Raw genomic sequence first — 15,564 nt, forward strand, 5'->3', positions numbered from 1 at the left:
TGCATGCAGGGCGACTCTTTCCTGGAAAGGTCCTCCCAATCGACGGGCAGTAGGAAAGGCGATCATTGGCTATTGAAGCAGCGAGGACAGAGAGGGCGGGCTTAGAGGCCTGGCCACAGCGCTAATTGGACTAGCCTACTGGCATCCACTGACCAATGAACTGGTAGGGCCCGCCGGAGGGCGGGGCTAGGCACAGCCCGTGAGGACCAGAGATGACAGTGTCGAGGCAACTGGGAGCCCTAAGTGGAGCCAAAATGGGGCCCGGGGCGCGGACCCGACAGGTGAGAGAAGGGCGGGGCCGAGCACCATGGGGCTGTTACCATGGGAACCACCGGCGTTTTCTTTGCCCGCTCCGAGTAACGGTTTCAGGGCGCGTGCGGGATTGACGGCCCGTGTGTCACCTCAGCGCCATGGCCCCGTTACTATGGCAACGGAGCACCACCCCTGGTCTGGCCATTGAGGGGCTCTTCCCCCTATTGCACGGGAGGAACTGATGCCAAGGGAGGCCACGTGACTTGCCCGAGGTCGCCCAGGGAGGCCACGGCGAAGCAGGGAGTTGAAGAAGCCAGGTCGCCTAAGTCCCAGTGCCTGCACCACGGGAAAGCCCTTTGTCCCCTACTGGCCCCCATTCCTCTTTACTAGCCAGAGACCTTGGACATCAGCACCCTAACCCTTTGTCTGCCTTGTGGAGAGGCTGCAGCCTCTGCCCCGGTAAGGTTACAGCCAGCTTCCATTATTTTAACCTCCCTAAAAATATAGCATGGAAAATGTACATGGCCTGATGACTGCCAGATTCACCCCAGAGGTCAAAGAGGGATGTTTGTGTTACAGGTCATTGAAAAATTACCCTGACTTCTGTTTCTTTGTCTCCCACTACCTCAGAAATACTTGTTCATAACTCTCCAAATTTCCCAAATAGTTAAATCCCCTTAAAACTCCCAACCTGGCACTATTTGGGGAAAATAGATTGTAATTAAGCAAAGTTGTTAATGAATTTTGTTGTGGATAGTTTGGGGCTGATTCCTGCTGCCATTGACTCCAGTGAGAGTTAGAGGCTCAATCCTGCTCCCATCACTAAAATGAGATTTTTGTTTTTGCTATTGATGTCAGTTGGAACAGGACTGGGTACCATAGGCCAGATTCACAGCTATGTCCAAAAAGTGCTGGACACAACTGAAGGTGGGGAGGAGAGCATAAAGGACTGAGTTGCATAGATTATAGTGTGTAAACTGAAACAGCCCCAACAGCAAGACCCTTGCATGACAGGGAGCGCTAGAGAGGCACTGGGTATTCTGCTTTTTATAGCTTTTAGGTCATAGAATCATAGAATATCAGGGTTGGAAGAGACCTCAGGAGGTCATCTAATCCAATCCCCTGCTCAAAGCAGGACCAACACCAACTAAATCATCCCAGCCAGGGCTTTGTCAAGCCAGGCCTTAAAAACCTCTAAGGATGGAGATTCTACCACCTCCCTAGGTAACTCATTCCAGTGCTTCACCACCCTCCTAGTGAAATAGTGTTTCCTAATATCCAACCTAGACCTCCCCCACTGCTTCTTGTTCTGTCATCTGCCACCACTGAGAACAGTCTAGATCCATCCTCTATGGAACCCCCCTTCAGGTAGTTGAAGGCTACTATCAAATCCCCCTCACTCTTCTCTTCTGCAGACTAAATAACCCCAGTTTCCCCCAGCCTCTCCTTGTAAGTCATGTGCCCCAGCCCCCTAAACATTTTTGTTGCCCTCCGCTGGACTCTCTCCAATTTGTCCACATTCCTTCTGTAGTGGGGGGACCAAAACTGGACGCAGTACTCCAGATGTGGCCTCACCAGTGTCGAATAGAGGGAAATAATCACTTCCCTCGATCTGCTGGCAAGGCTCCTACTAATACAGCCCAATATGCCGTTGGCCTTGGCAATGAGGGCACACTGCTGACTCATATCCAGCTTCTCGTCCACTGTAATCCCCAGGTCCTTTTCTGCAGAACTGCTGCTTAGCCAGTCGATCCCCAGCCTGTAGCAGTGCATGGGATTCTTCCTTCCTAAGTGTAGGACTCTGCACTTATCCTTGTCAGCTCTTTTATGTTGTATTTTCTGCCTTCCTGCACCAGTGGGAATGCAGCTGGCTAAGATGGAGTTTGGCATCAGAACAGGCAGAAGGCTGTGTGTGGGAGTTGCCTCTCAGAGCTCAAGACATTAGTGTAAGACCGTTATTAATGGCTTTACTGAACATCCAGCTCTGATCTCTCTAGGTGTTTCCACCTCAACCTTCCTCAGATTCTGAGCCAGAAACAGAGAGAGTTGGTGGTGGTGTCACTCAGCCCAGGACAGATGAGCTGTTGGATTTTCTCCAGCCAGGCAAGGAAATGGTAGCTGTCTCAAACTCAGCTGAGGGGTATTATGACACACTGCAGGCACTCAAGATGAAAAACAGACAGTATCTGTTAGAACTGGGCTTGCTCTACCAGGTAAAATTGGAGAATGACCAGAAACCCTTCAAGGAGGAACTGGAAGACTTCTTCCAAGACAACGGGCGATTGACTCTGCAGGGCAAGCCCTATGAGGCTTCAAGGTAGGACACATTGGAAACCTGTTATTTTCCTTCTGTTCATGATCTTCCTGGAAATGCCTCCAGTTGAATTCCGATATTGGCCGAGCAAGTGAGACCTAACCCTCCACTCAATGGCATTTCTGTTTGTCTGTCTGTAACATGATAACTTTGGAAGACCATGTTGGATCAATTCCAAAATTTCAGGGAACATTCTAGGCATCAAGGGGTGAGGGGCCCAGTTGTATGTGCTGCTTGGCCTACATAAGCAACAAAGTATGCAACTCTCTAGTATATTGCATTTATATAGCACTTTTGATCAGAGGTTCTCAAAGGACTTTACAAATGTATATAAGTGTCACTTCTACCCAGCCAGAAGGTAGCTCTCTATTGCATGTCCCTTTGAGATTTCTTATCGCTTTATTTGTTACGGCCTCTTTAATAATCATGTCTTTGTCCTACCCACAGATCTAGTATCATAAGCCAGTCCAGTTCTGTAACTGACCTAAACTTGGACAGTCCTTGGGATCAGCAAAATCCTCTCTCACTTCCTCAGTCCCACCTGAGGCCAAAGAGTGCTGCATCTGCCTGGGTCTCTACTATCACCATCCCCCAGCCCTTCAAGATGACTCTGCGTGAGGCTCATAAAAAGCCCCAGTTGATGAAATCACGTGCATCCCTTGAGCTGGAAAAACAAAGGGACAAAAGACAAAGTCAGGAGGAGGCAGAGTGCCAGAAGCAGTTCCGCGCACAGCCGGTGCCTGCCCATGTCTACTTGCCACTCTACCAGGAAATAATGGAGCAGAATGAGATTCGCAGGGAGGTTGCAACACAGAAGAGAAAAGAGTTGCTCCTTTCCACTCAGCGACCCTTCAGCTTCCTGGAGAAGGAGGACAAGAAAAAGGAGGCCATCAGACAGAAGATCTTGGCAGCACTGGCTCCAGTTGAGAACTCCAAACCAAAAGGCAACAAGACAGTCCCTAAATTCATCTATAACCCAGTTCTTGGGGATAAACTCAAAGGTAAAGTGCTTAGTCATCTTCCTGTAGAAGGGATTCCATGTCTGCCTCACTTTGCCTGTCACCTCTCTCACTGACTGCCATGACAATGCATGCTGGGAAATAACATGTTCTGCTCCTTGTCCTGTTAGGCACTTCCTGATAGGGACATCTCTCCAGGAAAAGAGTCAAGATTGCTCAGAGCCATAAGAAAGAAGTAGTTGTCCCACGTGTAGGGATTGAAAGAGGGCTGCTTGTTAGCCTGTCCATCCATCACGTACAAACATTTATTTTATCAGAGTAAAGGAAGCAGGGAGGCAGGGCTCTCACACCTTGAAGCAGGCAGTGAGAACTTCCCAGCATCTGCAGCATGTGAATTGGGAAGACATTTTCTCCATAGTGTAGTACAGGGGTCGGCAATCTACAGCACGTGTGCCAAACACGGCACGCAAGCCGATTTTCAGTGGCACGCTTCTGCCTGCCGCGGTCCCTGCGCCCAGCCCCACTCAGCCCACCCACCCACCGCTCTCCCCTGCGGGGGCAGGAGGCAGAAGCTTGGTCCTGCGGCAGCCAAGCTTCTCCCCTCCCCCGCTTCTTCCCCCAGCATTGTGCTTTCCTGCCCCTCCTCCTCTCCTTCCCTGCTCCGATCAGCTGATGGCCCTTGCGAGGGGGAGGGGGAGGAGTGGCAGCGTGCTTGCTGCTCCGTAGAGGAGGCAGAGAAGAGGTAGGAACGGGACCTTGGGGAAGGGTGTGGAACAGGGCATATCCCTTCCAGCCCACTGCCATGAGCCGCTCAGGTCAGGGGGCTGGGAGCACCCCCACGAGCTGAGCACCCCAGCCCTCTGCCCTGAACCCCCCCACACTCACCCAGCCTTCTGCCCTGTACCCCCACACACCCCCACCCCTCTGCCCTGACCCCTGAACTCCCCCCCACACCCAGCCTTCTGCCCTGTACCCCCACACACCCCCACACCCTGCCCTGACCCCTGAACCCCTCCACACACCCAGCCTTCTGCCCTACACCCCCACACACCCCAGCCCTCTGCCCTGACCCCTGAACTCCCCCACACCCCCACTGCCCTCTGTCCTGACCCCTGAACCCCCCCCACACCCCCAGCCCTCTGCCCTGACCCCCCACACACACCCAGCCCTCTGCTCTGACCCCTGAACCCCCCCACACCCAGCCCTCTGCCCTGCACCCCCACGCCCCCCAGCCCTCAGCCCTGACCCTGAACCCCCCCACACCCCCACTGCCCTCTGCCCTGACTCCTGAACTCCCACACACTCCCAGCCTTCTGCCCTGCACCCCCACAGCCCCCATCCCTCTGCCCTCACCCCTGAACCCCCCCACACTCCCAGCCTTCTGACCTGCACACCCCCCCACACCCCCAGCCCTCTGCCCTGACCCCCCACACGCACACCCAGCCCTCTGCCCTGACCCCTGAACACCACCACCCCCAGGTCTGGGGTCCCGGCTGCCGGCCCCTTGCCAGCCGGCGTCCCGGCCGCAGGCCCCACTCAGCCCGCTGCCGGCCTAGGTGAACAGAACCCCAGGCTGGCAGCGGGCTGAGAAGGCTGGCGGCGTAAGATCAGCATTTTAATTTAATTTTAAATGAAGCTTCTTAAACATTTTGAAAACCTTGTTTACTTTACATACGACAATAGTTTAGTTATATAATATAGACTTATAGAGAGAGACCTTCTAAAAAACATTAAAATGTATTACTGGCACGTGAAACCTTAAATTAAAGTGAATAAATGAAGACTCGGCACACCACTTCTGAAAGGTTGCCTACCCCTGGTGTAGTATTGCATAGTTACATGAATTACATGAAGGAGTAAAGCATGTTGTTGTAGCAGTGTTGGTCCCAGGATATTAGAGAAACAAGGTGGGTGAGGTAATGTCTTTTATTGGACCAACTTCTGTTGGTGAGACAATCTTTTGAGTTACACAGAGCTCTTCCTCAGTTCTGGGAAAGGTACTCAGTGTCATAGCTAAATACAAGGTTGAACTGCATAAGTAAACTATCTGTTCAACCTTGTATTTACTGTGACAGTCAGAGTACCTTTCCCAGGCCAAAGAGCTCTGTGTAGCTCAAATGTTTGTCTCTCTCACCAATAAAACTTGGTCCAATATAAGATATTACCTCACTCATATTGTCTCTGTAATGAAGGAATAATGGTTAAAGTAGATCAAAATAGGAGGGGGAGTCACCAATTCTAGTGATGTTGTCACATAGTGACATGACATTGCATCAACCTGTGTGATGGAACATGGCCCAGGGAAGAGCATGGGAACATTGGTCTTTGAAAAATATCCATGTCTCCAAGTAAGCTCATAGCTGTCCAATCATGAGCGTGTGCAAGTAAACATGAATACACAGTATGGGAACGCTGTAGGAGCACATCCCTTGTGCTCCCAACCACCCCCTCCTCTCACACATCCCACCACGGAATGCCAGAACAGGAGAGGAACCTGATGGGGTAATTCAGTTTTTCCTCTGGATGGGAGGGGTAACCAGCAGTGGGACAGATCTTCCAAGAAAGCTGATGGGAGATTATAATTTGGACAATCATTTCTCTCCCATCAGGTGCAGTGTGCTCCACATATACTGATAATAAGGCTTGGAGTCCTATATAAGGTGCTCAGCCAAACCACAGCTTCTCCTTCCCCACTCCTGATTTTTCTACCAGATGAATCTTTATTTCACCAATGAAGAAGCAAGAGCAGGAGCCATAGAAGTTCTGACACAGCACCTCTAGCTTGTTCATCTGATATCAGGGGACAAGCTCTGTTATGGTACTGGCTCAGCTCCTTTAACTGGCTTGGCTGATGTCAATGCACAGGGCTTTGTGAGGTTAGTGACATGCCCTTCTAGCTTTTCTTTGCTGATATCAAGTTAGAAGTCTCTCTGAAGTTACCAACTTAAAACCTCTAGATTTCTGGTCTGTTGTTAAAGGGAATGATGTTGTATGGTCACTCAGTGCCTCATTTTGTCTGGACTGATGTCAAGGCATCTTTGAACTCATGGGTTCAGCAGCTTTAGCATGCTGTTCTGAGCTGTCCCTGAGCTCATTGGCTCACCCCCTCTAGCTTGCTGAGTTGATGTGAAAGTACAGGCCTTCATGAGGGTTACTAGCTCAGGGAAATTTACACCTTCTTCTGAAACATCTAATATTGGCCCCTGGTGGATTAGATAGATTTACAATATTTTCCAGTACCACAGGGGGTCAGACTGTTGATTCTGAGCTACATGGACTATGCTGGTCTGTGACAGAGTTGGCAGTGGAAGATTAAAGGACACGATGAATCTTAAAAGTTCAAGATGGGGGACATCTGTTAAGTTATGAAAGTCTATACAAGATTGTTCCCCACAGTCTTGTTTCCAGGGCTCTATATAGTCCACTTTTAAATGTCCCAAGCAATGAGACTTCCACCAGTTCCTTCAGGCAAGAATTCCTTAGCTAAGTACAGCTCTATCAGGGAACTTTTCTTCATATTCAGCCTAAATGTACCTACTTGAAGACCCCTAAATAAATTTTCTTTCCTTCAGATATTTGTAGACTTGTTACACTGTGGTTGTTGTTTAGCTCTTGAGAAATCAATCCCCTAATCATTTTTATTGCTCTTCTCAGTCCCTCAACTTTGTCAATATTTTTCTGGTACTATGGTGCCAAGAACTCAAACCACTATTGCAGGCAGACCTCACCAGAGCCATGTACAGTCTCTCATCACCTCCATGCTCTGTGACATGATGTGTTTGCATATACTATCCAAATTTGCATTGGCCATTTTAAAGCCATATCACATTTCTTTGCAAATGTCTAATTTGCTAATTGCTGTAATCCATATCCCTTTACTGTTGCCTCTGGTTTTCTCTCCAATTGAGTGTGTTTGTTATAATTTTTTCCACCAGCTATATTCTCTTGCAATGTACTATTCTAAATGGACTATTAAACTGACTGGATAGGGAAGACATATAAGATACTTGATTGGTTAGACAACTGGTGTGATCTGAGAGTGCTACCAGATTCGGTGGATCATTATTTTGCTATTCTGTGCTGTACCATTATGGTCAATGTCCCAGCAGCCAGTGTGGGTACCTTGTACCATTGTAATTAGGCAACTGACCAATTGGATATGCACAAATGCAGGTTTCATGTGTTACATGAGAATCAGTGGAAAAAATTGAACATTTTCAATAGAATGTCACACTTAAGTCATTATAACCTTGTAGACTATATATATTTCTACACAAGCCCTATAAAAACCTTATTGTGCCAACAGCACTATCCACCATCCTTTCTAAAAGTGGGGAAATTATTTTGCGTACATAGTGTCCACGAAAATGGCACAGATGAAAGAAGTCAAATTTGCATATTATCCCTACAACATACACTCCCCACCTCCCACAGAAAATTAGGCCCAGAAATGACATGAAATGAGGACTTCAGGGATGCAGAGCTCTGCTCCCCACTGTATGTATTTTTACCCAGAATCTTTTCTAATATGGACTAAGATCACTGGATCCTTCATAGAAAAAAAAAATCACCTGGTAAAAGTATACTCGAGTTACAATGTCTGGATCATGTGATCAGCCCCAGGGACATTACTCAATGGAAGAAAACAACAGATCATCACAGAGCCCCCTTACCATCACATTCCTGCAGGACAGAAGGGTGCAGCTACCTTCACCGGCACCCTTATGGTGGTGGCGGTGGAGAAACAACCTGTCCAGAAACTGCACCCCTGGAGGGATGGTGTGCTCAGTAATTTATGCCACAGCAAGAAAGGAAAAATCAGTCCATGGTGCTTGTGAGGGGTTAGGAAAAAGTCATAAGGACCAATCTTGCATTTTGGGTGGAAAAATGCACTAAGCAAACCAATATTGAACACTCTGCCTGTGTTAGCCGCTCCCATTCTCTCCCATTATGATGAAATATTTGTAGGAGCAAGACCTCACTGTGCTCCCAACCTCTCCCTTTTCTGTGTTGGCAGTTCCCAACACCCTCTTCCAGTCTTTATTCTCATTGATTTGGTTTTGTTTCCCAGAAGCTGAACTCTACAGGAAAATTCGCATTCAGATGAGAGCCAAGGATTTGTTGGAAAACTCCTCAGCTCCTATTGATCCTAGCAACAGACAAAGAGAGCCACAGTCCCGAATCGCCACCAAAACCAAACAAGAAAAACTCAGCTTCCTGCAAGATGACTTCAGCTTTAAACCAAGAATTAACCCAGCGGTGCCTGATTTTGAAAGACTTTACTGGGCGTTTCAGAGAGAAGCAATAAGGATACGAGAAGTCAAAGAGCCAACTCGTAATCAACCATTTAAACTGAGAACCTCCAATCTCCACTACAGGCAGAGACAGGCTAATGAGCAGAAAATGAAGGTGAGGGGATGATGTGTTTCTGCAGCATTACACCCTTCACACCGCTCCAGGTGTCAGATTGCTGGGATCTCTGTCTTTTGATTTATAATCCTATATATTTTTACTGAAGCTAACCTACCTGGCAGGGAGACCTCTCTGCTCTTGTCTAAGACGGCCCCTCCCTAGATCCCGGGTCAGCCAGAGGCAGGGCATTGAGGAGTGAGGCAAAGGCAGCCAAGGCACAGCCATTTCTGCCTACCCACTGAGATCAATCTGACTTCTGCCTGCTGGAGGAGAGCTGAGGGGAACAGACTCCGTTCAAGACCAAAGTCCAAGACCTTCCCCAAAACAAGACAGAGTACAGTGAGCTGCTTCTGCCAGACAGAGGAAGAAAACTGGGTTTATGGTGTAATATGAGCAGCTGGGCACCAAAACAGTGATCCAGTGGGCTGCCTCCAGGAGTATCCGGGGCCTGGTAACCCAACAGTGCATTCTAGAATGATGAGAATAATAGCCTTTCCATTGTTCAGTTCTTTATACTGTGCTAGGAAGAAGTCATACAATCTGATTTTTTAAAAATTATAGTATAATTTGCCTTGTGTGTTTTCAACAACCTTATTTCCTTATCTATATTGAACAATATGTGCCATTGATTAGAAACTCACTTCTTTGTAAACATTATGCATTCTTAGTAATCAAGAAGAAAGGGAAAATTCATGCAGAATATCTGCACAAGCTTGTGGACAATGACATGCATTAGGCTGTGGAATAGTCTTCCAAGGAAAGTTGTAAAAGATGGTCTTTAAAATTAGACTGAACAAAACTCTAGAACAGGGGCGGGCAAACTTTTTGGCCTGAGGACTGCATCGGGTTTCGTAAATTGTATGGAGGGCCAGTTAGGGGAGGGGGTCGTGCCCCCCCCCCAGGGACTCCTGCCCCATCCAACCCCCCCGTTCCCGGACGGCTCCTCTGGAACCCCTGTCCCATCCACACACCCCTGCTCCCTGTCCCCTGACCGCCCCGAACCCCCACCGCCCCATCCAACCCCTCCTCTCATTCCTGACTGCCCCCCCAGACCCTTGCCCCCATTCAACCCCCCTGTTCCCCACCCTGACCCCATCCACACCCCCGCCCCCTGACCACCACCCCGAACTCCCCTGCCCTCTATCCAACTCCTCGCCCCCTTACCGCGCTTTCTAAAGCACCGGTGGCTGGTGGTGCTGCAGCCGCGCCGCCCAGCTGGAGCCAGCCACACCACTGCGCAGCACAGAGCACCGGGCAGGACGGTCCTGCGGGCCGGATGTGGCCCGCGGTCCATAGTTTGCCCACCTCTGCTCTAGAAAGTGGTAATGCTGCACTGGGAAGAGATGGACAAGATTATCTTTTTGATCTCTCTCTTCAGTGTCATGTTAAGGACTTCCACCAACCTCATTGGTAGGCATGAATTGGAGGTCTGTCCTCACAGACTGCTAAAGACATGTTTGAGTCTCTTCAGTAGCTACCTAAAGAACAACAGAGGAGATTCAGCACATTTCACAATTATACTAAACTAGATTTCATTTCTGTCTGGATTTTCAGCAGTCTTCCAAGGCTCCGGTGCAAAGAAGTCATTCTCTGACTGGTCTCTCCTCTCTCTCTTCCAACACCCTTCCAGTGCACATTACAGATGCAACAAGAAAGAGGGAATCTGCTATTAGGTGAGTAGGGAAAAAAAGGTACTTGGTTACAGGACCATGCCCCACTAATAATAAAGTAGAGAAGATGACAGTTGAAATTGTTTAGCTCTTCCCCATCACACCTGCCTCTCCCACCAATGCCTACATTGGTTTTTCTGGAAGCAGCTTCTCCCCCATTGAATGACAAGAGGTGCTGACCTCTGTAAGATACGTTTTTTCCCCTCTGCATGTGTGTCTGTCATTTCTTAGATAGTCCCATCACTTTAGTATCCAAGTGCCTATTGTCCTCCCTCTCTCATCTTCTTCCTCCATATATTTCCCCCTTGCTAATCCCTTTCCCTTGCTTGTTCCCTTCTCTTGCCATGCTCCACCCCAAGTGTTTTTGGCATTACATGGAAGTAACACATTAATTATCCTTTTAGACAGCTTGTCACATTTCAGCATTAGCAGAGTGAGATTCACAGCCAATACTCCTGTACTCTGAAATGAACTTGCTGCCCCATTACCCACTTTTCTCTGTATAGATACTGCCAGGAAGACAAAAAGAGCAGGGAGAATGAAGGAATTCATTGGATGGAGATACAGAGAAAGAAATGTCAGGCTATGCATAAATCTATGAGCAGTCGAGCAAAAGCAATGGATCCCCATAAAAGCTTGGAGGAGACGCACAAGGAGAAGCTGAAACAGAACTGGTCAGTATCCCAGGCCACATTGATAGATAGCTCTTTGCAGCAGTAGCTTGTTTTTAACAACAAAAGATAATTGCTTTGGAAGGGGATTGACCCTGGGCACCTGTGACCCAAAATTTACCTTCCTCTGGCAGTCATGCCCATTTCACTGTCATTTTTATTTTTATTTTTATTTTGCATTTCAACACAGCTGTTTCCAAACAGATAGAAAAAACCACAAGGATCACATTTTCTGTGAGTGCCTCCACCACTGCATCCTCAATATTTGTGTTTGTATTAACTGTTTCACTGCTCATCTTCAAGTGGAACCTTACCTAGTACTGTGTACCCTGCAGCAGCATAAATGCATTTTGTCGGATGCACACAGTATGTGAAGCAGAAGCAAGCAATTAAGAGCATGTCCTGGAGGTATTTGAGATGAGGGTTTAGAAGGTCATTCCAACTGATCAGAAACCAAGAAGTCAGTCAGAGGGCACCACGATTAGTCAGGGAACTTTTCCATTTCAGGCAGAATGACCGCAAAAGAACAAAGGAGTACAAAAAAGAACTGGAAGAAATGCAGATACGAGTCAAGAACCGACCATACCTCTTCGAACAGGTCACAAAGGTAACCATTCAAAGCTCTAGTACCAGTATGGAGCACAAGATATTTTGTCAGCTAATTGTAGAGATGAGTAAGGAAGCTGGGTGGAATTCAGCCAGGAATAAGAAGGTTCAAAAGCTATGTAGTCTCTGGACTAAATTCAGAAAGGGACAGACATGGAACAGCTTCCCATTTAATATTTGGGAAACTCACTCCCTCCCTCCCTCCCTCCCTCAGGAAAAAAAACACTCCATTGTGCTCAGCTTTTCTGTGAAGCTTTACAGCTATTTATTAATTTATAATGCAGTAACCCCCCAAGGCCCTAATCAGGATTAGGGCATCATTCTGACAGGCACTATATGAACTCACTGTCCCTGCCCTGAATAACATAGTTTACAATGTAAAAATCTACAGTCTACAACCATTTGAAGACCATACTCAATTTGGTGTTTGTTCTGTACTTTTGTTTGGAAAGGTCCTAGAAAGAAAGAAACAATGTAGTCCCTCCAATCAACTGCAAGCTTGTTGGGCAGGGACTATTTATTCAGTACATCTCATCAATGTACAATATCCTCTACATATCTTATACTATATTAAAAATAAACAGCTTAAAAACCAAACATTTGGTGTGGCTGCAAACCTTGTACCATGTAAAAAACTTCCTCCTGGGTTTCCTCTTTCAAATTCTACACATCAGCTCTGAGCTGTGGAATAGTCTGATTAGATGTAGGGACAAGCCAGCTGCACACTAAATTAAGCCTCTTAAAAGAGCTGTCTTCCCGGCTCATAATAAAACTGTTCAGCTGAGCAATTGATCTGGGTGGGAAGAGAAAGACATAGGCATCTTTATGCAGTAACCCCATTGAGGTCAATCTCCTATTTGTCAGGTTAGAAAGAATTAGCCAAGGTTGGTGTGGCATTCACTCACCTAAAGAGAAGGAGGCCATCCACACCGATAGTTTGGTTTAACCTTTAGAACTGTCTAATTTCTGAATGGATGACATCTTGGAATAGGCAAATTTGCAGAGTTTAGTTGGAGTAAATGAAGGGTGTTGGACTAGTGAGGGGGGATGACTTCTGGCTGCTTGCAAGTGGGCTGGGAGAGACTCCAAAGTGGATCTAATTCCTACACCAGTCCCACCGTACTCCCCTGGGACTGAAATTACCTGCTTCCCAACCTCTCCCTCAAACTGGGAACCAGCACATAGAAAGAAGGGTGTAGCTGAATCAGGATTGGGGTACATCTGTTGGCCTACTAGGATGGGAGTGCTGTCAGCAGGGAGTATGAGAGGGGCAAGGAACAGGAGTGTGGAAAGAGGTGGCTCACAGTTGTGACTCTGAACAGAGCTCTCTCTATTATCACAGCCCCTGTGTAGCTGCTGGGAACTGAAACCCTCTAGATAGAATTATTTTAGGGTGTCCATTATGGGGAAGGACCCAGTTCTGGTTGGTTCATTTTTCTGTTTCAATTCCATAGCATGATGCCCGGCAAGAGGCAGAGCGACACTACCGAGACACCCTTTGTCAGGTGGGGTTGAATGAGGAATTTGTAAGGAACAAAGGGAGAGATGCTACTGACCTACCAAAGGAGGAAGAGTCTGAAACTCACAGGTAATGAAAGCAGTAAGGATATAGAACCAACTCTCCTGTCTTTGGCTAGACAGAAACATTCTTCCTCCTTGTTCCCAAAGAATTCTAAGCTGTGCCATCATCACAGGTGAAAAGTATAACTCAGTTATGCCTATTTCAAGTAATAAGGCTCCCCTATTGCTTTTTGTGCTTATGACCTGTATGACCAGACTTCTGCTTCTCTTGCATAGACTAAAGTAGCTCAGATCATTTCCAATACTTAACAAAAGGTTCTGACTGTTTCTACAGAGCTCAGGAGTCTCAGAAGGACACAGACATTGGCACTGTACAAGAAGAAGAATCTTAGGAAGAGCAGAGAACAAAGAAAATGACAACATAAGAACCCTGCACAAGACTCAGTGGACCTTCTTTCAATTATTTCCTTTAGTCCAAGATTCTTGAGAGCAGCAGTTCCAAACTTTTTACCTGCAGACTTACTGCTTCCTGTGACCTGACAGCTTGGAGGATGCCATTTTGTAGAGCAGCATGGTGTCTGCCACACAGCATGATCTCACACACACTGTACATGCAAGGTCATGTTGTGTGGAGCAAAATGGGATCCTCCACACACACAGGAGCACCGTAAACGCATCCACTGATGGCATGACTGCAGTCCCATCTGCCGGTGGCACAATCCCACTTGGGGGCACAACCCGTAGTTTGGGAACCACTGTTCTAGAGTTTCGACAGTAGAACCTCAGAGTTATGAACACCTCAGGAATGGAGGTTATTTGTAACTGTGAAATGTTCGTAACTGAACAAAACATTATGGTTGTTCTTTCAAAAGTTTACAACTGAACATTGACTTAATACAGCTTTGAAACTTTACTATGCAGAAAATGCTTTCCCTTTTTTTTTTAGTAGTTTGCTTTTAACACAGCACTCTACTGTATTTGCTTCCCTCCCCCGGGCTCTGCTGCTGCCTGATTGTGTACTTCCGGTTCCAAATAAGGTTTATGGTTGGGCAGTTTGTAACTCAGATTCTACTGTATTTCCAAGTGACTGACTTAAGAGAAAGTTGCTGTGGTTTGAATGACATAGGAAGACTACACACAGGAGCCAGGTGGTGAGGATTGACTCTTGCCTCTCCCCATGGTCCCCTCCTAAATCCCTCAAAAGTGTTCCCCAACTGACTCATTTCCCTGTCCCTTGGTTCGAAACCTGAAAACCAGACTAACAGTGAGATTGCTTGAAGCAGGGAGAGAGGAGGGGAATGGGTTGGGGCACTATTGCTGAAAAGGAGAGGTATACCTGAAGGCGGACGACATGTACACTTGCGTTCACTTCCTTTATACTCAAAAGATTCTGAATGGAAAGGGCAAATTTAGTAGATTTTAAAATTCTGCTCTGAAGCTGTCCTTTTTTGATGTTGATTTCTGTTGATGTTTCATGTTGAATGTGTATGTTGAAGTGGATTTTAAGTAAGATATTTGTACAGAATACTAGGGTTATGGATTTGAATTCCCCTGGGGAGAAGACTGGAAAAGAAGCTCTTCTCTAGCATCTTGCCTCTGCACCAGCTCAACAGCAGCTCTGCTCCTCTCCTATTGTTCTAGAGACACAGTCTTGCCATAAAAGTTGCAACCACTTTCCATTATAAAGCTCGATTTAGCCCCTTGTAACTTTGGCTCAGATCATGGGTTTGGCCTGAAAGTAGTATGATTTACTATGAAGGGTGTCGGTGCAAGGTTTGAGGCAATTCATCACATTTTGAGCTCCATGTAATTAAAAAGCTATCCTAATCTGAAGTTTGGACTCCTGTCCAGTGTTGTTCTCTCCTAGCTCAAAATCAGTTTGTTAAAACCCCTTAAAGTTCCCTAAAGTCACGTCCTGCCTATATGCTGTAATTAAGCAAAGTTAATAGAAATGTAGGGTTGGAAGGGAACTTCAGAGCTCTTCTAATCCAACTCCTTGTGCTGAGACAGGGCCAAGTATACCTAGACTATTCCTGACAGATGTTTTCTAACCTGTTCTTAAAAACCTCCAATGGCAGGTATTCCATCTTACCTTGGAGGCCTATTCTAGCGCTTAACTATCCTTATAATTAGAAAGTTTTCCCCAATATTTAACATAA

At 46.9% G+C, this 15,564-nt stretch overlaps 1 protein-coding gene across 1 annotated transcript; it reads left to right on the forward strand.

The window, feature by feature from the left end:
• Window positions 1–194: 194 nt before the first annotated feature.
• On the forward strand, window positions 195–13,797 carry FAM161B (FAM161 centrosomal protein B). Its single transcript, XM_065404189.1, has 9 exons — window positions 195–281; window positions 2,250–2,569; window positions 3,014–3,567; window positions 8,597–8,934; window positions 10,492–10,610; window positions 11,114–11,281; window positions 11,786–11,885; window positions 13,339–13,472; window positions 13,740–13,797. The coding sequence occupies exons 1-9, from the start codon at window positions 213–215 to the stop codon at window positions 13,795–13,797; spliced, it is 1,860 nt and encodes a 619-aa protein (XP_065260261.1). The 5' UTR covers window positions 195–212.
• The last annotated feature ends 1,767 nt before the right edge of the window (window positions 13,798–15,564 follow it).

This window comes from Emys orbicularis, chromosome 4, assembly GCF_028017835.1.
Source record: "Emys orbicularis isolate rEmyOrb1 chromosome 4, rEmyOrb1.hap1, whole genome shotgun sequence".
Lineage (NCBI taxonomy): Eukaryota > Metazoa > Chordata > Testudines > Emydidae > Emys > Emys orbicularis.

Coding starts and splice junctions, on each gene's coding strand:
- FAM161B (XM_065404189.1), top strand. CDS start 213: ATGACAGTGTCGAGGCAACTGGGAGCCCTAAGTGGAGCCAAAATGGGG. Junction 11,282..11,785: donor GAGAAGCTGAAACAGAACTG/GTCAGTATCCCA, acceptor TTTCCATTTCAG/GCAGAATGACCGCAAAAGAA. Junction 11,886..13,338: donor TCTTCGAACAGGTCACAAAG/GTAACCATTCAA, acceptor TCAATTCCATAG/CATGATGCCCGGCAAGAGGC.